The sequence below is a fragment of the Podarcis erhardii genome, assembly GCF_964252035.2.
Source record: "Podarcis erhardii genome assembly, chromosome: 5".
Classification (NCBI taxonomy): Eukaryota; Metazoa; Chordata; class Lepidosauria; order Squamata; family Lacertidae; genus Podarcis; species Podarcis erhardii.
In genome coordinates this window covers 30,653,714-30,676,168 of record NC_138509.1, presented here as the reverse complement: position 1 = coordinate 30,676,168, position 22,455 = coordinate 30,653,714, and the positions used below count along the sequence as shown (strand labels likewise).

Sequence of the window (22,455 nt, the reverse complement as noted above, 5' to 3'; positions counted from 1 at the left end):
AGTGAGTGCTGGCCTATGAAAGATTATGCCATAATGAGTCGTTGGTATTTTAAAGTGGGAAGCTACAAAGGAAGCTACTTGCATTTAACTTTCTCTTGATTGCTTTTAATTTACTTCACTTCATGTAAAATAATTTTATTCACTTCAAGGCTTTTAACTAAGATTAAGCAAAATATTTCACCAATTTAGGAATTTGGGGTGGGTGGGTTAATTTTTGTTTGCAATTTAATGAGAAACTACATAATTCACACTTCTTGAAACCATATTAGAGATTATTATAGTTAAGTGGTATATAAATTGTTTAATTCAACAAATATGAGAAGCAAAACACAACCATGCTTTGAAATTTATCTGAATTTTGCGATGCACCTCTCCAGCCAATATTTTTTTAAAAATGCACTTATTTGGGGAAAGTATACGTAAAAATGATTATGTTATCAAATACTAAAATGCATTATATTAGAGAAAACTGCTTGCAAAAATATGTACATAAGTCAAAACTGCACAGAAAAATACAGTTATTAGGAGAAATTTGCACTAAAAGGCTGCTGATTTTTTTGCGAGAATTTTTTATAAATAATATAGATATACTGCAGATGGTTGCAGGAATGTTGTTCCCAAGGTGATAGTCAGGCTTCTGTTTGCTCCTTTTGTTTTGTTTTTAATTGTTATTGCTAGACTTCTGAGTGGTGTGCTTCGGATGTGGGTATGCAAACTCCAAAGGAGTTAAGCAAAACTATTTCACTTGCACTTTGTGAATGTTGGACAAGGTGAAGAAGAGGATGCAATAAACTGGAAAGCTAAGAAGTGTTAATGGTCAACAGAGTTGCAGCCTATTTCATTTTTTTTCCACTGTGAGGAGAGCTGCAGGAATAATGGCTAATAACTGATCAAAGTTTTAGTCAAATGGTTTTGTTCAGTCACATTCCAAAAAAGACCAATTTTTCAATAAAAATGGAAGGAAGGGCTGTTTAGGGGCAGGATTACAGTTCATCAGTGATAAATATGTTTGAATGCTAGAAAAATGTGGTATCTCAGTGACCATGAGGAAAAGACATGAAATATAAATGAGAAAAACTATGCGTTTGTTACACAAAAAAACTGATAGTACGGAAAACACATAAAAGATGCAAAAACAGTAAAGAAATCTTAAATAGCCTCCCCCTCTTCAAATATACTAATTTTCATAACACTTCAATATGTATCATACTGCACATTTCTCTCTCAGATATACCAACCTACCGTGTAGACTGCTCTGCTAAGGTCTTCATGTCTGTGGCAGTCATGAGAGAGAAGGCAGACCTTGTTCTCTTTTTCTATTCAAAGGCTTGTGTTTTCATTCTGCTGTGGAAACTGTTTGTATAAGAAGGCAATGAGAATTATGTGATACGGGTCAAGAGCTCAGATATGAAGTTGTTGTAAGTTACAATACTTAGGTTTCAGCTTCAGTCAGAGAACCAGAACCGTAGTCCAGCCCTCTGGAAGGATTTATTGATTCACTTGTGAAATCACTGGTCCAGCACAATCCATCCATTTCCTCAATTTTATTTTGTGTGTGTGTTTGTGTGTGTGTGTGTTGTTAAACAACCTGAGCTAGTTTAAACTCCTGTAACTGAACTGCCCCATTACTCACATGTGAGAGAACAATAGAACACCAGGACGCTCTTAAATGTCTCCACACGTTGGTGTCATTAATAACTGTAATGCTGGCATCACTCGCTCCTAAATAGCCTCATTTATCAACAAGCAATTTACCATGGAGTGGTGGCAGAGACGCAGATAAGCAGTTGTGGATGAGGTACCTGCATGCCACCTGCCAAGTTCTCTTCGCCACCTCCTCTACAAGGCTGGAGAAGTTGAGAGATTGAGAGAAGCTGATGCGGGGAGGGGACAGGACTCATCTTGAAACGTGACTTCCATGCTGAACACTTAGGTATCATGGCAGCTGCCAAAAGTGTTGCTTCTCTGAACAAGGCCACTGCTAACATAGGATTTATAGACTAAGGCTCCTTTAGAAGTGCATTTCTTGGTGTGTGTGTGTGTGTGTGTGTGTGTGTGTGTGTGTGTGTGTGTGCTGCTGCTGCTGTTTCTGCAGTTGCTGCCATGCTGGTTATTATAAGAGAATGTGGGTTGCTGTTGTGAATTGGTTAGTTAGCAGGCAGGCAGGCAAACAATGCACCGACTGCCAAAGAACCAAACTCGCCTTTCTGATCACAGTAACAGGAATGTGGTGAATGGGGGACTTTTCATTCCCTTACCGTTGTGGGTGGAAACACTGGGGCTGTAATAAGTATTCTAGTAAGTGCATGGTGGTCTTCAATATTATTCATAAATCCTGGAACGGGTGCCCCTTCCCATCATATGTTTAGAAAGTAGCTCAGATATTTCACAACAGTTCAGAACATGTATACATTAAGAAAATGAAAAAGGGGAACATCATGGAACCCAGTATTTTAAGACTGAACAATATGATTTGGTCTTATTTGTTCCGGTGTCTTTAGAAATCCAAACTTGAACCACCACCAGCTGATCTGACTTTCTCTGTGTCTGCTATATGGTGGAAAAGTCAAGTAGATTCGAAATCTTTGATTGATCCAAATACTCACCAGATGTAGTTCTTCATAGGTCATTGTTCAGTAGCATAAAAATACTGCATCCTGTTGCATAATGTTCTTTTCCTAGAGACTCCTGAGTCAAAGCTTGTCATAAAAATGTGTTTATTTTAGCTCAGACTAATAAATTTAATTTTATCTTCTTTTTTATCTTTTACATTGTTTTCAGCTGAAGCTCCATAGACCCTGTTTTTGTTGGGGCATGTTGCCTCCAAAATTTAGGATTGAGAATTAATTTGGGGTGCTTTGTGTGCTACACTTATGGAAACTTCAGACTTGAGGATTTTCAGCCATGTGTTATGTTAGTCGTACACTCAATTTAACTTCATTGGTAGATGCTAAAATGAATCTACATTATCCTTGTTTGAAGCCCTGTTGTGCTCTGTGGAGAAGTGATCGCTTTGGGTTTACACTATCACTTCTCATTTTGAAACTGATTTTTTTTAAGGACTACTTATTTAGAAATTGGAAAAGATGGGCAGGAGGAATTAATTGAAGAAATGAGGCTTGTTTTTACAAGTAAGCCATGTTAGAGTTACCACCATTCATATAAAACAAAATCTGAGGTGAGATACATATAAGAATTGTGACGGGATTTTAAAAGTAAAATTAGCAACATTTTCCAGATGGGTTCTGTGCATCTTTAGTGATACCAGTGAACATGACAAGGCAAATTAGAAGTTTTCCACCTAAGGAATTTGAGGAAAATCAAAACAATTTCGGCAAGATTGGTTATTTTTTTCTTCTTCTAGACGTTACTGTTCAGACAGAGGGAATAAAGTGTTATACTCACAGTATCTCGCGAGTGAAATTGTTCCAGTGCTAGAGAAAGGGAAGGGCAATGTTCTCCAAGCTTCCCTCAAAATTACTGTATTTTCCACTTGTTCTTCATTCTTTAATACAGGATTCAGGAGGGGGGATTTATTTGAAAAAGCAGTTCTTTCTTTTTCGTCTTTGAAGCTTCTTTGTGTGAACATTAGCTGTGACAATGGACTATTGATTTAGATGTGAAACTGCCAATTAGTTTAGATACCTAGAAGAATTGGGATACCAGTTAGCAGTTCAGTTCCTTCAATTGGCAAATAAGGACAGTGCTTAATTGATGAAGCACAGCATTGATTATTAACTTTATCTTCTTGTGGGAATGGTTGGTAATCGGAATCCTGTTCCTCAAATTCATTAAGATGCTTGAAGTGGGAAGTGATGCAGGGCTTCATCTGAGCCAGCACCCATTTGAGATAATCTCCCAAACCCATTTTGAATGATAAAGCGCACTCTTAGGTTCTTGAGTGAAGACATTCATATATTTCGGCTTCTCTCTCTGGTTAACATATTATCATAGCAGAATAACAACAAGTGGACCTGCAACAAAACGCTGCCGTACACCCTCTCTTCCTAGCAGGGGTTCCTTTCTTCTTGTACAGGGATGTCCAACTGGTTGATCATGATTGACAGGTAGATCCCCAGATGAAAAAAAAAAAGTGGGATGATAGTCACCCACACCCACCGCCCACCCTCTGCCCCTCTGTTGCGTCTAATAGGCTTTCGTTTATCGTTTGCGTGCAGCAACAACTTAACAACTTTTGCCTCACCCCAAAAAAGCTCAACAACTCTGATGTCTCCCCCATTCGAATGACAATGGATAGATCACTGCCAGTTATTTTATACTGGGAGTAGATCGCAGTCTCTTGGGAATTGGATGTGCCTGTTCTTAAAGGGACTTAAATCAGGCAAATCCCATTCTCTGGTTTCTAGTGGTTGTTTTCCTCCTAGCACTCAACATTTTGTGGCTGCTGAAGACCACTCTAGCATGCTCATTCTTCACTAGAGTCTTTTAATTTACAAACTAGGGGTCTGTTTTGGTGGGTCTCTTAATTTACAAACATATATACTTCTGTGTCCCTGCAGTTTCACCTAAATGTGTACAAACCACTCTTTTATTCTGCCCCCCCCCAGCTTCTAAACCACTTGAGTTTGCTATTCAGTCTATAAACAAGTGGGCTCTCCAACAAAATGTTGCAGTTTGGAGTCCTGGTGTTCAAGGTTACAACCAGCCATGCCTTTCTCTAGGATACTCCATCCCATTCCACCCTGAGTCACTCAGCATCACAGCCCACATTTTTGCCTGTGTTTCCTCTTGTCCTTTCTCTAAAGAGCATTTGTACATTTGCAAACTTGAGTTTCCCCAGGCCAGTGGCTGATAACTTCCTCCTGTCCATGAATGGAACCAAGGATCCATACTTGTAGAATGAGTTCACTATCAGTATGAATTTTTGTTTTTTTAAACAGCATTTAAATTATGTGATTCTTTCCCACCCCATCCCCCACATCCTTGCTGGACAAAAAAGCGATCCGTTTCCTGTTTCAAGACCTGAGATGACAAATAAGCCCAGACAGTCACTCGTGGTTGCCTATTGCAAGCCAGACAAGTGTTTTTGATTCAGCGTTTTTACTTTGACTTCCACTAAGGACTTGCACTTCCATGTTAAATGAGATGTTACCATGTCATCAAACAATTCCTCCTTTTAGAATTCAGTGAAGCATCAATCTTCATGCCCCATTGGTCCTGGCCAAACAACTAGAGTTGGTAACATTAAGGGCATACTTTGACCTGCCGTCTTTTGTGAAGAGCAAAAGGTCTAAGAAAAGGCATCAAAAAAAAAAAAAAAAAAGTCAGCAAGATTGTTTGACATAGCAGCTTTTCATGGCACAAACAATGGATGGAACAGCATTTGCATAAAACTCATTAGAAAAAGTGCAAGTTTCATAAATCTTGTGATAAATTAGTGTGATATCATTCGAAAAGTGATGCATTAATTTTAGGGTAAAATGAATGGCTCTGTGATCATTGTAGGTAATTAGGAGGCTTCTAGGTAATGTAGAGAGGAAATTATTTTTAAAATGCTTTCAGTATGGAAAGTCATTGCTCTTGGACTAGAGTAGATGGGTTAGGAAGAAGAAATTGAGGAGTTGCATGCCCCATTCTTGTTCTCTTTCATTCAATTTTTACTATTTGCTGTGGTTTTGTAATGTTTATCCTGTTTATCATCATTTCAGTCTTAAAGCCAGAACCTAGGATTCATTTTTTGCTTTCCTTGTTTTTCTGTTTCTTTTGCCTCCACTCCCTTAAATTTGGCAAACGTTAATATTCTCTACAACCCCAGTGAGCTGTCACAATATTTCTACTAGAGTTGTAATCAGCAATGCTTTCCTGCTGCTTATGTCCTCACTGGTACATTACTGATGATCTCTGCATGAGTGTGTTAGTCTGCAAGAGTGAGTGTATTAGAACACTGCAGTCACACAAAACACCCAGATAACATTGTTGTCAGGGGATAACAGGAGTTCTGACAGAACCTGGGTGTTCGGTTATCACTTCTTCCTACTTAGGTGGTGGGAAACACTTCCATTGTTGCAAGGACCCTATATCTTCGCTTGCAGAATGCGAGGTTCATTTAACCTTGGCCCAGAATACCTGAAGGAGCGTCTCCACCCACCATCGTTCTGCCCGGACACTGAGGTCCAGCTCTGAAGGCCATCTGGTGGTTCCCTCACTTCAAGAAGTGAAGTTACAGGGAACCAGGCAGAGGGTCTTTTCAGCAGTGGTGCCCACCCTGTGGAACACCCTCTCATCAGATGCCAAGGAGATAAATATACAACTTTTAGAAGGCATCTGAAGGCAGTCCTGTATCAGGAATTTTTAAATGTTTGATGTTTTATTATGTTTTTATGTGTGTTGGAAGCCACTCAGATGGGATGGGGTATAAATATAGTGTTGCCATATTTCAAAAAGTAAAAATCAGGACACCCCGAAAGTTTTTGAGCTTTTTTTGAGAGACATGTCTAAGATCCAGGACAAAGCGCCATCTTTCAGAAATCTGGACATATGGCAGCCCTAATAAATGATATTTGCCTACTTCAGCAGTTGTTGCTCATTTGCAGTTTTTCTGTATAGCCTTCCCTGTCCCTATTTCACTTCGCTTCACTCATTTGTGTGCACAGCTGTTTATGTGGTACCAGAATACAGAATCTGATGGTGGAGGAAGATTTTGGTAAAGAAGGACCAGCTTACACTTTTGTACCAGTGAAATGCCCCAACATACTTGTACCTCAGCTGTGAAAACCTTGCAAAAAACATGCAAGGACAAGAAATAATTGCTTTGAAAGAAACTACCCCAGACAACACTTTAATAATGAGCTTGCTGAATATTATTTAAATGTTAGCAAAGGTCAACTGTTTAAAATGGGAAGTAACCAAAAAGCAATAAGCATATATGTTGGGTGCCATTAATGTCAAGTGATGAAATCAACGGAATGAAATCAAAGGAAGGGTCAAGACCGGATGCAGAAATGCTAAAGTGTAATCTCTGTATTCCAAAACATGCACAGTCCATTTGTTTGTCAAGAAAAATATTTTTTGCAATGAGTCTTATCTGGTGTGGTGATCTCCAACTATGGAACATACACATTTCACTAAAACATGGAACTGAACAGAAAACCATGGGAAAATTAATTTTGGGCATTGCTTGTAGAGACATAATAAAGGAGGAATGGATCAAATCCAATGAATTCAAAGGTTGAGTTAAAGGAATTGGAAAGAAAATTGGAAATGCTATATAAAAATAAGAGAATCAACTGTAAGCCAAAGGCAGCATAGATATTAGTATTAAACAACTCTTGGGCAGTGGCAGAGGAAGGGAGTGGATAGCCCTGGGTGCCATCTCTCAGGGGGGTGACAAGAAGGCACCCCATGGGGGGCTCCCAGGGCACAGCGGCGTGTACTGCCACTGCCGCATGCCGCTGCCACCACTGTGTGTGGAGGATTCCACTGCTGCAGCCACAAGTGGAGGATCCCTCTGCTGCTGCTGCAGTCGCAAGCAGAGGATTCCGCCACAAGCGGTGGACCACGCCGCCATCCATACGGCGCTCAAGCGGCGCCATCAGTATTGGCACCATTGTGCATGCCCCGTACGTAGCGCCACTGTGCATGTGCCGCCGGGCAGTTTGCCCCACCTCTTGACACCCCATACTGGGTGCTGGAGAGCCTTCCTGCTTTTGGGGAATGTGTAAGTGTAAGAGAAGATAGCTGCACCAATTATAAACTTGTGTTTACTTACTTTCCCCCCCTACTTTTATTACTATGAGTTCTTATGCAGAAAGTGGGTAAATAACTTTCTCTTCATTAAAGCACCTGCTTTCTTTTCTGGCTACTATTGTGGCAAGTTGCGTTTCCTGCTGTCCCCTGTCTTTGTGTAGGAGAACTTGTTCCAGATGTGACACGCTGGCATTTTGAATGCCGTAAGTGCGAAGTCTGCGGGTACAATTTACATTGTACTGAGACAACAGAGAAGTAAATTCAAATTCATAACTGGGTGCAAAATTAATCCATCACAGTTTTTATGTGCCGCATTTGAAATTGCCTGTTGCTGTGGACGAAAGCAAATATACTACCTGCTGAAGCCTGCCAAAACATCTCTGATATGTTTTGCTCAAGTGAGTCATAATTCATGCAACAAGTGTTATGAACTGTGTGTCTGAACCCTGCATGCGAGTCCAGTACTCGCGTGTACTCAGGGCACAACCCTGAGAGGAATCTTTTGCTGGTGTCGGTATGTGCGCCCATTATGAATAAATGTTTACCCTTAACCATTTGCCCACTAAAGAAGTTACACACACCAAGAAATAAAGAACAAATGATTTATTACATAGAAGTGAAGAGAGACAGAGTATATGGATGTTGCTTCAGATAGCAAGGTTACTAATATTCAGGCCGCAATATGATCATTAAGCATTCACACACCTTTACTCTTTAGATTTAAGAGTAGAAGAATCCCTAACTACCAAAAAGCCTAGAGAGTAAGCACAGCAATGTGCCATAAACTTCCACTAAAAAAAGAGAAAAATGCCAGAGCGTGGGTATACCTGATTTTGAAGCGTATTGGGACACAAAGTTAGGGGTCAGAGGCCGTGTTTTCTGTGAGAGGTAAGCTCTCATCATAAAATTCTGTACCAAACAGGGCACAGAAATTTGTCGGCCATTCTTTGGTCTGTGGTCCAGCAAAACATAGGGCTAGCCTTTGAGATTGTTGAGGAGCAAATAAGCTTTTTGAGATACTGGATCATTGAAAATCTGGGGGTTAAAATAGTTTTTTGCTATCCTGAACCCCTGGCAGCAAATCAGTAGGCCAAGCCCAAAGTTCAAAGTCCAAGGGTCAATTCATACAAGCAAAGTCCAAACATCAGGAAAATCAGCTCAGGGTCAATACAAGTAGCCAAGTCTGAAGTCCAGCAGTCAACCCCAAAGCAGTCTCATAGAGGTCTATCAACATGGATAGTTGAGCAGACACAGCACCTCAACTCTGCTTCCCGTTTGTACTTTGCCTGCTGATTGTAGCATCCGGGCTTGACGAGGCCGGTGACCCTCACCTGCTCCAAGCCTACTTAAGCTGAGGAATCACAAACCTCCTCCCAGAGCTAGCAAGCCCTCAGCCTGCTAGAGCACGACTCTCACTGCTCCCTACATCTCAGAGCCCACCATGTCCATGGGGACAGAGGCCTCTTTGGCTCTGGTGATGAGCCCTGCTTCCTGTGGGTGGACCTCCATCCCCTTGTCACCCTGTGAATACTTCCTTCCTTGCCCCAGTGTGTCCCAGTCCTGGCTTAAACCCCTCTTCCTCCTGCCCATCGCCTTGCCAGTTCATGACAGTGGCCAACTATTCTCTACAGAGAGGGGAGACGACTTCTTAGATGAGTGAGTATTACTTTGCACCATTGTCTGTTTATTATTCTGTTTATTTCACTAAACAGAAAAGTATTTGAAAATACATGACCTTAGTGAGAAATGACGAACTGGTTATCTGTATGCTTCCTGAATCATTAGTTTAGCTTCGGAGGAAGATTCCTTTGCCTGTGGAGAACCCAATTCTTTCTTACAGCAGGTGTCACTAAACATTTCTGGTAACACAGGCATTGTGTGCTTATCTTTTACATCAAGTATTAGGAAGTCAGTATATTTAAGCATAACTTACAGGCAACATTTCTAATGAGGGTTAGTGACAGGGTCAAAGATTGCTCATAATGGGGGGGCCTCAAGTTTTGCCAACTGTACTGATGCCATGATCTATAGGAATAAACCAAAGATCAGATTGACACTCTACACAAGAGCCTTTATAGTTTGTCTGAGTTTCTAGATTCAGCTCTGTGAGGCTTGAGTTCTATCCACAATGATATATAACTTAGTTAAATCAAGACTGGACTAATGTAATGTGTTGAGCATGGGGCTGCCTCTGAAGAGTCTCTGAAAGCTTCATTTGGTCCAGAGTAAAACAGCAGGGACGCAGGTGCCGCTGTGGTCTAAGCCACTGATCCTTAGGGCTTTCTGATCGGAAGGTTGGCAGTTTGAATCCCCATGATGGGGTGAGCTCCTGTCAACCTAGCAATTTGAAAGCACATCAAAGTGCAAGTCCAGCGGGACGGTAAACGGCATTTCCGTGCAGTGCTCTGGTTTCACCAGAAGTGGCTTAGTCATGCTAGCCACATGACCCAGAAAAACTGTCTGTGGACAAACATTGGCTCCCTTGGCCAGTAAAGCGAGATGAATGCCGCAACCCCAGAGTTGTTCATGACTGGACTTAATTGTCAGGGGTCTTTTACCTTTACCTTTTTAAAAAAAACAGCAAAGGTGTTCACAGGAACACATTTCCATGAGCAATTTATACCTATTTAAGCACAGGAAAACCAGTTACCAAAGATTCCTTGCTGCTCTCTCTCCCTCCCTCCCTCCCTCCCTCCCTCCACCCCCCACACTTTTAAACTGTTTTAATTGGGAGTTTTAAATATTAGATGCCACAAATGCTATTTTATAGAGAAATGGTGGATATAATTATCTTATACAAATAAATATTGGTTTTATCAATATTTCTGGGTCTCTGTTTCTCAGTTTTAAAAGGAATAGCAACAGTACCCCAGTGGCTCTTTGATTTCCCCCTCCTCCTCCCCAAGTAAGATGAAGGATTTCTTATCTGCTCTCTGATTTGTGTGAAAGAAGAAAAGGATTATGGAGACATGATCCATCAATGTCTTCTTTAAAGGTCTCTGAAAGGACTAGGTTTCCAGGAGGAATGCTGAGAGAAACTTGTCAACTTTTATAGGCTGATATGCCCAGTTCAGTGTAATAATTGGTATTTGCTATGTTAGAAATTTCAGCTTTTGGGATGAAAACAAGGCCATCAGACAGGAGGAATGTATAATAGACTAGGAAGGGGAAGTGACATACAAATATACTAAGGTCATAATAAGTTCAAGTACCAGAGACTGTAAGAATGCATGTGTGTGTGAGAGAGAAACTGTGATCGAAACAGAGTGAGCATAAGAAGACAAGATAAATTGAGATTATCTAAAGAAATCAGGACCCTTAACTGCCCTGTCTGACTCCTGAGAGGAAACAAATGGAGCCTATAACTTTACAGTGTGAGAAGATCGTTTGTCCATGTTTTACAGTCTTTCTACTGACTCTGTTGACATTTTGTGATTTGTTCCCAATAGTGTCAAGCACAGGAGAGAAAGGATGCTTGTTTCTCTCTCCCACTTTATCCATGTGGCCACGCTACTCATCGTGTAGCTATACTTATTTTGATTAGATGGCACTAAGTATTTGGTCTCAGCTATAATTTGTAGAGGTTCTCAAAGGAACCAGGACTTGGAACATATGAAAAACAACTTGGGGTATATGTGAAATATATGCAAAATGTCACTCTCTCTTCTGAGTATTTACAACTCCCCAATCCACCAAGACACATCCACAGTTAAAAGCAGGGCATCCTGATCTAAGAGCTTTGTGTATCTGCATCTCTCTCTCATTTTAATGAATCAAACAAGCACTAACCAATCATGACAGGGGTTTGTGTTTCTATATGGCGTTCTGCCTTGAACATTACTGTCTGAACAGGTCAGTAACTAAGGACTAACTAATTTGAAGAGCAACTCGAGCCTATATGATCAATCCTCAAAGCCTTCATGTGTGGAAGGAAATAGGAGTGTGCATGGCCAAACTTCATGATTGGCAGGCAGTATGAACCCCCCCAGGTTTGTCTGGGCCCAGCATTGCTACAAGGTGTGACCGGAAAGTTCAGTAAATGGTCACAGAAATTGAACAGCGAGAAATATTCAGACATACAAGCCTTCAAAGTAGGCCTCCTCTGATAGAATTCACTGTTGACAACATTCATTGAACTGTTGGAAACTTCAGGGAAAGTCCTCTTTTTGTACTTCTTTCAGTTCCCTCATCACAGAAGCTTGGATGTGTGAAATGTTGGGAAATCTGTGCTCTTTCAGTGCAGATTTCAGTTTTGGAAAAACAAAGAAATCCGGTGGGGCCAGATTGGGAGAATATGGAGGGTAGAACAACTCAGTAACCTCAGTAATGATTTCACACGGAATATGCAATTCTTCTGCCATCATTTGGATGGACAAACACTGACCCCGCATCAATAACTCACAAACTCTGTCAACATTTGCAGCTGTTCTGCTCATCGGCAGTCTGCCAGACTGAGGGTCATCTTCGAAGGTTTGCCGCCCTTCACAGAAACACTTAAACCACTCATACACTGTCTTTCAAGTTACAGCTTCATCGCCATACACATTTGTGAGCATTTCGTGGGTTTCTGATGCCGATTGTATGTTCAGATATTTCTCGCTGTCCGATTTCTGTGACCATTCACCAGGCTTTCCGGTCACACCTTGTAGAAGCCCGGCTTTCTGCCTTTTCCTCGTTACTGTATAGAACAGTACAGTACAACAGTGCTTGTTGTAAGGGCAGGCTGAAGTTGAAGCTACTGACCTCAGAGACCCTGACAAGGAAGACACACCTGAGGCTGCTTGTTTCCTCAGCCTGGCACTGTTGATATCAGACTGTCCCTTGTCTCAGCCACACACCCCTTTTCACACATTACTGGAGGCAGCCAGCTCCAGAATACAGGTCTGGCATGGTAATGATTCTGAATTTGTTTTGTAACAAGGTTTTGATGAAGGGACGAATAAGGACCCCTTAATTTCATTATTAATGTTTAGTTGTTTTTCTATTTATTCATGCAACCCTAGTTAAGGAAATAGCCTATACTTCCTGTCCCTAATTTAGCAAAGCAAAAGGCTTTAATACAGCATTCATTCTTTGTGTGGCTCGTGCAAGAGGTTATTCATCTCCTTTTAATGAATCACCAAATAATCACTAAATCAGCAACTTACATTCAGCAATCTCATGTGCTCGACAAATATTAATGAATTGAACTTCACAATACCTCATGGAGGGAGGACAATATTAATAGTATTATGTTTCAGATGAGAAAATAGAGATGCAACCACAAGGAAATCACACGGTCATGTGAAGTCTTTGGCACACTTAGGAACAGTAATAAGTAATTATTCTGAGGCCTTAATCTGCACTGTAAAGGGGTCTTGCTTTTACACTCGGTTTTGACTGCCATGGTTTGCCTTAAAGAATCATGGGAACTTTAATGTAGTCAAGTGCTGAGAATTTTGTTAGCAGGATTCCTTGGGAAGAGGGAATAGCTATTAAAACAATTTTAACCTGTAGTGTGGATATGCCCTAAGTCACTCCCCTCAATTCCCATTCTTTTCCTTCTTTAAATAGAAATTATCAGATAAGATTTTTTTTTTTAATGTATGTATCATTATTTAATGTGGCAACTTGAATTCTAAAGCTGGTTGAATGTCAAAGCCAGGCAGCTTTCAACATTCCTAAGGGAACTTCATTGCTGCATCCCAGTGAAGTTAACTCTCTTTTTTAGGTCAGGATGCCCTCTAGTAATGTACAGTTACTAGAGTTACATCTTCTTTTTAAAGTGTTGAAAGTTGGGGCGATCTCCATTTGCTGCCCTGATCTTCTGCCGTCTTTGCCATTTTGCTCTTGCTCATCTTTATGGCGTTGCTTTGCACCTGGCTATGAACCATGCAGAAAACATTTCCCCTAACATTGTTGCAAGGCTTCCTTCTCCACATTTCACGATCTTTCCTCAATCCACTGAGAAAGTCAGTTGTGTTCCAAAAGGGCCTATGTCTTGTCCCTTCTTTAATGGCCTTCCATAAATTTGTGAAAACCTTCCTGTTTGAGAATGCTTTTCAGTTGTAGATTGTTTTACTCTATTTTATTTACTCAGCTAAATTAGGGGGGGGGGGTGTTAATGGGTTGTTGTTTTTTTCAGTCTTGAAAGTGTAGTTCAGCGCCTTTCTGAAGTCAGGAATACCAAGAACAGAAAACAGCATCACAACAACTCTTTGTATATAAGATTTCTGCGCATAGGAAAATCATCAAATTCAACACGTTAGATGCAAGCAATGTTTGGAGCATTTGCCTCCAATGAGTTGTAACCTTCCCTGATCTTTCTATCCCACGGATATGGGTATGGTGGTGGGGGGAGCTTCCATTTTTCACACCCAGCTCAACTCATGCCTTTCCCTGGGCTGAGAAATGGCCTCTGGCAATGGAGGGGCTTTATGTGTGTCACATGGTTTGACCTTGGGCTGGAATTCCACAGGGTTTCCCTAGCTTTGATAAGCAAACCACGCTATGCATTTTTAGCTATTTCATCTTTGCACTTCATGATTCCGCCTCCACCTTTTTGAGTGCCTGCAGGGAAGAGAGAGAGAGAGAGAGGTTTTCTCTTTGACAGCAATGAAATCAAAGTACCTGCTGTCTTTTGTTTGCCTTTTGCTGCTTCTCTTCTTTTGTAAATCTCTTTATTGAAAGCTTCATTTGTTTGAAAAGCATATGCAAAACTTTGTGATTCTTCAGTCCTACGCAATCGCAATAGCCACATTTCCATTGCAGGGGTTTGTTTTGGGTAGCTGTCTCAGAAAATACGCTTTTAATGTGTAATTTTGAAATGTTTGCCGTGTTTTCATGTAAAAAATACATCAATGCAATATATTTTGGTAACACGTATTCTACAGTACAAGTATATCTAGTTTAGGATTGACTACAGCTCCCCTAGGCATGTATGCTCGTGGCTACAGCTCTTAGTACACACAACATATTGAAAATAAATTTGAAAATAGGGCGGAAATGACTGGCAGAATCCGAGACCAGGGAGAAGAGTTGGTGGAAGAAGATTGGAAGAAATTTAAAGACTATTTACAGAAACACTGTAAAATTATTGAATGTTAATGATGTTGGAATGAAATGAAGTGGTCTTAGCAATAAGATAAAATAGGGATATGTAAAAATGGATTGATATTAGATGAAAATTTGAAGTTATAAGATGTGAAGATAAAGAACTAAGAGTAAAAAAAGAGGGTATGGATTTGCTGAACCAATTATTAACTGGAATACAAAAAAGGGAGGTGTGAGGAAGTCATGAAATTAAGTAAATGAGCGGTAAGATAATAGAAAGAGGGATTTATTTTTAACTGTTTTTATTTTTTCTTTTCTTTTCTGGTTTTGCATCTTTTTGTATTTTCTTTTCACTATTTTTGTAACTTTTTCCGTGTTGAAAAGCTAATAAATATTATTCAAAAAAAATAAATAAATTTGAAAATAGAACTGTCAAAAGCATAATGCTTTTATGGAAATCTATATTGCAACTCACATTTGGAATACTGTGGTACAAGTGAAGGTGTAAACAGCAGACATTTCTCCCTTTAACTTGTTCTGCCATTCCATGCTTTCTTCATCTGGGCAGCCTAATTTAGAATGAAAAACAAAGCTTTTCTGTTGTTGTTGCTGCTGCTGCTGTTTTACAATTGGGAGTCAGAATCCTTGCTTATCCACTATGTTGTTGTTTAGTCGTTTAGTCGTGTCTGACACTTCGTGACCCCATGGACCAGAGCACGCCAGGCCTCCTGTCTTCCACTGCCTCCCACAGTTTGGTCAAACTCATGCTGGTAGCTTCGACAACACTGTCCAACCATCTCGTCCTCTGTCGTCCCCTTCCCTTTGTGCCCTCCATCTTTCCCAACATCAGGGTCTTTTCCAGGGAGTTTTCTCTTCTCATGAGGTGGCCAAAGTATTGGAGCCTCAGCTTCACGATCTGTCCTTCCAGTGAGCACTCAGGGCTGATTTCCTTCAGAATGGATAGGTTTGATCTTCTTGCAGTCCATGGGACTCTCAAGAGTCTCCTCCAGCACCGTAATTCAAAACTTATCCACTATAGAGGTCTACCATTCGGTCATGGTTTATGTTCTGCTCAATCCTGCTCTACACTATCCAGTGCTGGCTTCATTCTTAGCCTTTCCCAGCATTGTAAACAAAAAACAACAACTCTCCCTAGGTGGTTTCTTTAAGTAAACCTCCCCGCACCCCATAAACCCTGTCTTTAGGGGCCTCTATCGTTTATCCACCTATCCTGAGCTCCTAGCTATGGGCCTATTGTGGTGCTGCTGCTCCTTTCCACAGATGCTTTGTTGTCTTGCTTGGTATCTGGCCCTTTTAATTTTATTTTTATTTTTGCTCTCTTCTGTTTCTGAGCAGAAGAATCACACAAAGTGATGATGGAAGAGAGACCCCATATGTACTTACAGCAAAAGTCTTGCCTGAGGCTTACAGCCTACATAGTTAGGTACTGCACTAGGTTTTTTGTCATACTGCTCAAGGTTTCCATGTGATCAGGATCCGAACTGTGTTTGATACACCTCTGCTTTCATAGCCCCAGGACACTAGTGGATGGAAGCAGCTACCTCAATTCACAAAACCAATGTCCTATCACAGTGGTCTATCACAGTGGTCTCATTGTGGCAAAGTTCCCTTGTAGTTCTTCCATAGTTGTGTGATCTCATAAATGCACTCTTTTTAGTGAAACTGAGAACACCTGGGGGAAATGGAACATTAATTCTCAGTAATTAAATCACACAGGAGCATATTTATTAGACAAATTGTAGGCAAACACAAGCTTTTGGTGGCACTTCATTCCAAATCTGATTATATCCATCCACACTTATCTGAATGTTTTGTTGGCCTTATTTCTATGACTGTTTAGAAGATATTAAAATTGGACAAAGCTCAGTTGACTCATCAAAAGCTCATGGCATAATTATATCTTGTGTCTGGTCCTGAATTTTAAGATCTCGGCAACTGGGATATTGGAAATCAGATGCAAACACCTTTAATGCCGTGAAGAATATGTTTCTGCCTTTGGGGGAAGAGAAGGAACAAAAAACGAAAGCCTGTGGTTTCTGACGCAAATAAGAAATAGACAACATTCTCATCTTAAAGTTACAAAAAGTACACTTTCAAATGAATTATTTCAGGAGAAGTCACTTGCAATTAAGTTTGAGTGCTGTGCTGGTTTCTTTTTAATGCTAAAAAAAATGATGATTTCTGGCAGTGGGTAATTGTTGATGAATGGATAAAAAGTGACAGAATTACAGGTTTGGTGACAGCTGATGGTGGTGTAGACTTGGCATCCTTTTATTATCCACAGGTGTTCTGTTTCTGAGCCTTAGGATGCTCTGTTTTTACTATAATTGTTCCAAAAGACTGTCTACACTTAACCCCATCTCCATTGTGCACAGATTCCACAGTGTAGAGGACTCTTCCAGAACTTGAGATATGTATTAGATAGCAACACCCATGTTTCCTATAGCTCCTTATTGCTGCTGTTAGGGAAAGGGTGGCTAACCTATGGCCCTCCAGTGTGATTTTGGCCCACCAGTTGGTGGTTTTGTCAGGGATCCCCCTTCAGCAAAGATTGGGGGCAAACTATCTTGGTTTTGCACAATCATTTCTCCATACCCTCATTGGAAGGAGAAGTGAGCCCCTGAGATCTTGCATTGATACAACACAGCTCTTCCCTGGTCCTACAGTATCAAAGCCAGGAAATTCAAATAGCCACAGCATTTCTCTGCTTGGTAGTTCTCTAATTCCCAGGGAGGGAGGAATCCAATGTCTGAACAAAGTGTTAATAATACAATACCTTTCTGTGACTTGAGCTGCACTGCATAATTCTTCCTCCTGGATTCAAGTTATAATTAAGCACAGTATAATTGAGTCTGGCGATTTAATGCTGAAAACAGTGGGCTGCTTCTGATATTTGGTACAGCTATACTTGGTAAAAGAGTGGAACTGCAGCCACCCACCTTGCCCAATGTGAGTGCTCTAGGTCCACCAAAAATCCAAGCATGGGTATCGCATTTTCAGAGTACCTGTGTGAGAAAAACCTAATATGTGCAGTCTAGGCATGAAGTGTGCAGCAGACTTAAGAACACACATTTAAAAGGTTCTGTTGTTAAGATGGAATGGGATAAATTTGGATGGCAGTCCACATTGACTGTGTTTGGAAGCAGTGCCAAGCCATAGTTTAAACAGTGTGCACAAACTTGCCCCTCTCCACCATGCCTCCCTTCACCTCTGTGGTCACAAGGAGGGGACTGGAAACATCAGTTTTCTGCCGTTTTATATTATGCTAGAACTGGGATGAACTGTAGTTAGTTTTAACCATGGTTTGTCTGAACAAACCATGATCAAAAACTACAGTTTGAAGTTGGATTCTTTAGAAAACCATAGTTAAAACCATTCACACTTTTCTCCCTGCTTGGGCATAGTGTTCATTTGAGGTTAGTTGAAAACAGAAGCAAATGCTTCCCATTGCCTCATGGTGACACTAAGGGAAGGAGAAGTGAGAGGGGAGTCCCCAAATTTCAGACTCATTCATGTAGCACTAAAACTGTCATTTTAATGTGTAGCTAATATGCCATGAATGTGGAATCCCAGACCTTTCCCCCATTTTTGTAGCATCCTACTCTTGCAACCTCATGCTGCTTTCCAATATTTTGGCACTACCTTGTTTTTAAGTGTGGTCCTGAAAACCATATGCATATATGCATTCTTGGTTGTGATACAGCCCCCTCCCAAAAGATGCCTGAACATAATTTCCACCACAAACTTCAATTTTTATGAAAATACAGGTCCCAGTGAGTGGAGTGTGCAAATGCTACTGAATTGGAGGAGGGGTTTGTATTGGTCTGAGGCCGATGCTATCTCTGTGTTCTGTTGCCGAAAGTCTTGCATGCCCATATATATTTTTTACTCAAGAAGATGCATGTATGCCTTTCAACTTTCCTGAGATTGACTCAGCTGGAGGGTCTGCCTCAGTTCTGAGCTAATTTAGCTTTCCCGTGTGTAGCAATTCCTTTCTGTCAAAAAAGTGCAGTTTCTTCACAAAGTGCCGACTCAGCAGAGCAAGGTTAACTTCACGAAAGGAAACAGTTTTTTAAAAATTTTAGGAGTTTGCCACGGAGAAAGCCCAAATTGCTTGAAAAATCTTTCATAGAGTAGGAAACAACAATGTTAGAAGCTGGATAGCGAGTTTTCAAAATCCATCAATTGCTTTACTGGGGTGGGGCGAACTAGATGATTAGCCAAGGGCAAGAAAAAAGATGCCCAGCGGCGTTTTCAAGTCTAGCAAATTTATGATGACAAGAGCTTATTTTCATAGATACTGGAGGTAAAAGAATGACAGCGAGGTACAGTAGAAGAGGAAAAAAAATCTGTTTTATAGTGCAGGATTAAAGGCTGCTTCATATATTACATTGGCAGTAAACCTGGATTTTCTATTTGAAAGAGACTTGTAGAAAATCTTTGTGCTTTCATGAGTGCGCCTAAATACTACATTTGCGAGCACATGTTGATTGCATTCACATGTACACATAAGGACAGAATTTGTGAAATGGTGCTTGTGAAGCTGTCCCACTAGAGATTGCTTTGCTTACAAGACCTGCTTACAAGACTCCTGCTCAGGTGGTTTTGTTGCACAGGGCTTCAGAAGGGGAGCTTAACAGTACCGGAATCTCTTGATTGGTGCCTTAAGGCTCTTGTTGGGTGGAAATAAGCTGAGAAACGGTGTCTCATGGCACCCTTGTAAAATTCAGCCTTCCCCCAGCTCAGAGATGATGGCTGAAGACTACCAAAAGTCGTGTGGTCACAATTTTTTTCAAGGAAAATGCAAACTCCAGGTGGGGGTGGTTATAAAGTTGATCACTGATGGAAAAGCAGTGGGGGGAGGAAGGACTGTGCAAAAACAGCACACTGGAAAATGGTTAATTACTAGGGATAGGGTGAAAATTTGAATCAAGGGGTGCTCAGTAATGCTAGTACCCTCTCAAAATTCCCGTGAACAGAATCTGAGGCAGGCACAGCCCACCTTGAGCAGGTTCTCTGACTACAGATTCTCTCACCACACCTTTCTCACCAGCTTTTGTTTCTCTTGTGTCCTTGTAGGTTCATCGGTGACACAGCTGCTTGCCCGTGATCTAGACAATGACCCTCTTGTGTTTGGAGTTGTTGGAGAGGAAGCAAGTCGATTCTTTGCTGTGGAAAGCATGACTGGAGTTGTGTGGCTTAGGCAACCATTAGATAGAGAGGTAACGAGTGCTGTTTAGCACTAAATATTACTGTGTATCAAGACTGCAGCATGTTTGTATTCAGTGACGTAAAGGGAGAATGTATGTGATACACACACACACACACACACACACACACATGCCTTCAGATGACTTCTAAACATCAGATAGTTTTTTATTTCCTTGATATCTGATGGGAAGGCATTCCACAGGGCGGGCTCCACTACCAAGAAGGCCTTCTGCCTGTTTCCCTGTAACCTCACTGTTTCCCTGTAACCTCACTTCTCTCAGTGAGGGAACTGCCAGAAGACCCTCAGAGGTGGATTTCGGTGTCTGGACTGAATGATGGGGGTGGAGATGCTCCTTCAAGTATACTGGGCCAAAGTCGTTTAGGGCTTTAAAGGTCAGCACCAACAATTTGAATTGTGCTCAGAAACGTACTGGGAGCCCATGTAGATGCTTTAGGACCGGTGTTATATGGTATTATAATCCTACCATTTATTAATTTCTAGGGTTTGGGGGGGTTCCCCCTCAAATTTATAACTCACCAGTCTTCCTGAGAAGGATGCAGGAATTAGTTAAGGAAAGAACCTAAGAGAAAGGAGGGAAATTCAGAAATTGGATATGCACAAACTGCCTCCTTGCCCACTTGCAATTGGCCAAGTGGGTGGATCCATTTTCAAGGCAGGAAGCTCTTCCCTGTTGGATCCTGGCAAGTGGGCAGGATCGCCGGGCCGCAATGGCATCCGCCTGAGAGATGCTGGAACTGTGCTCCTATGCGTTCTGGCTGGAAAAAAAAAAAGACCTGATGGTATTGAAGTAGCAATACTAGGAAGTGTTGACATCCCAGGCCTTATATGTTGCTGCTGTTGGCTGTTTTTCTGCTCCGTACAACCATTTCTGGAGGTCATGGCCTCAGGTTGCAAAGACAACCAGCACAGCAAAGCCCTGAGAATCAGAGGCACAGATATGGCAGTCTTATACTGAGTTAAGGAGGGGAGAATTGGTCAGGGAGAACATAATGGAGGTGGGTGTATGTTCAGGGTGCCTCCGTTCTGCATGCTGTCATTTGAGCTGGAGTACCTGCATATTTGAGCAACCTGGCTTTAAATATTTGCTCAGTCCTTAGAGGATTATTACTTAATTGCTTCTTTGCTGTTTCTCTCCTTATTTAATCGCCATGCCTCATGGTTGCCAACAGAGCAGAAGCTACATAATTTCTGTGCAGTATTTGAAAGAGGAAGTCAAGCCACTTCTAGGAAGGAATGCCATTGCTGCTCATTCTTAGTATTTTAAAATTACCCACCATGTACTCAAAAGCAGCTTCAGGGGAAAATGGCAGTCCTTTTTTCAATGAAGGGTTCAGGTAGGTGGAATTAACAAATCATGCATATTAAGAAATAGCTAGGAGGAAAAAATAAAAACTTCCCACATTGGAATAGTGCACTCCAAGTGTCTAACACACTTCACATACCCTTTTCTGGGAGAGAATTATGCAGTGTATAGAAAATAGTTGGATAATTTGAGAGGGGCAAAATAGATTGCGCAAATGAACGGGATCCCCAATACAACATAAATGGGGGGGGGGAATGTGCTAGCTAGAAAAGCAAGGTGTATGCTGTAGGATAGAGTTTTGCCTGAATTTACTCTGTCCGCTTGACTAATCTCTATCCTTGCCTGTCATTTTCATGTTCCACAACATTCTCCCTTTAGGTATCTTTCACCACTTTCACCCCTTCTTTGTTACACTGTGCAGAGGGGTGGGGAAAGAAAGATGTTTGTGTGAGAGAGAAACAATGGAAGGAATGACAGTGTCTCTTCCCTGAGACAAATGGATGACGTCTTCTTTATCCTTGGCATTTGGCTTTCACAGGCTGGCTGCAGGCATTGCCTTGAGGCAGAAGCTAAATTCCATATAGGCCCTTCTCAGATCGCATTAGCCGAGTGTTCATGGGAGGACAGCACATGTTTTGGTAAACAGTCCTAACACCCCTCCCCCCAAAAAGATAAACAGTTATTGTGGCAAAAAAAGGGGAGGTGCAGGTCTTGGCAGTGTTGATTCAAGTTACCAACTGACACAAAGCCTGAGTTAGAAATCTAGTAGTTCACATACAGCAATTCCAGACTCTTATTAAATTAATTCCATTCAAATGAGCTATTAGTCCTACATACTCTATAGGACTAAGTTGAGTCAAGCCGCTGACTGTTGTTACAAGAATGAGCTGCAGGCTCATATACTTCTCCCTCATCTTTGCGTGAGCAGGAGGGAATTAGAAGCTTTTTCTTATTTGGGGGAAACTGTGGTTTGCTGTTTTGTTAGAATGTGGTAAACCATGGTTTGTCACATATGAAACGTGAACATAAGAAGAGTCCTGTTGAATCAGACCAAAGCTCCATCAAGTCCAACATTTTCTCACAATGACCAAACAGATCCCAAGTAAGCCTGCAGGTGGGGCATGAGCCACGAGTTCACAAAGTGGAAGCTTTGCTCCCC

General features: G+C 41.2%; 1 protein-coding gene across 1 annotated transcript in view; it reads left to right on the top strand.

The window, feature by feature from the left end:
- Positions 1–22,455, top strand: part of CDH23 (cadherin related 23) — a 383,781-nt gene that overhangs the window by 63,231 nt on the left and 298,095 nt on the right. The window contains exon 4 of the mRNA XM_081861783.1: positions 19,840–19,982. Coding sequence (XP_081717909.1) covers positions 19,840–19,982 — 143 coding nt within the window. The remainder of the gene's footprint in view (positions 1–19,839; positions 19,983–22,455) is intronic.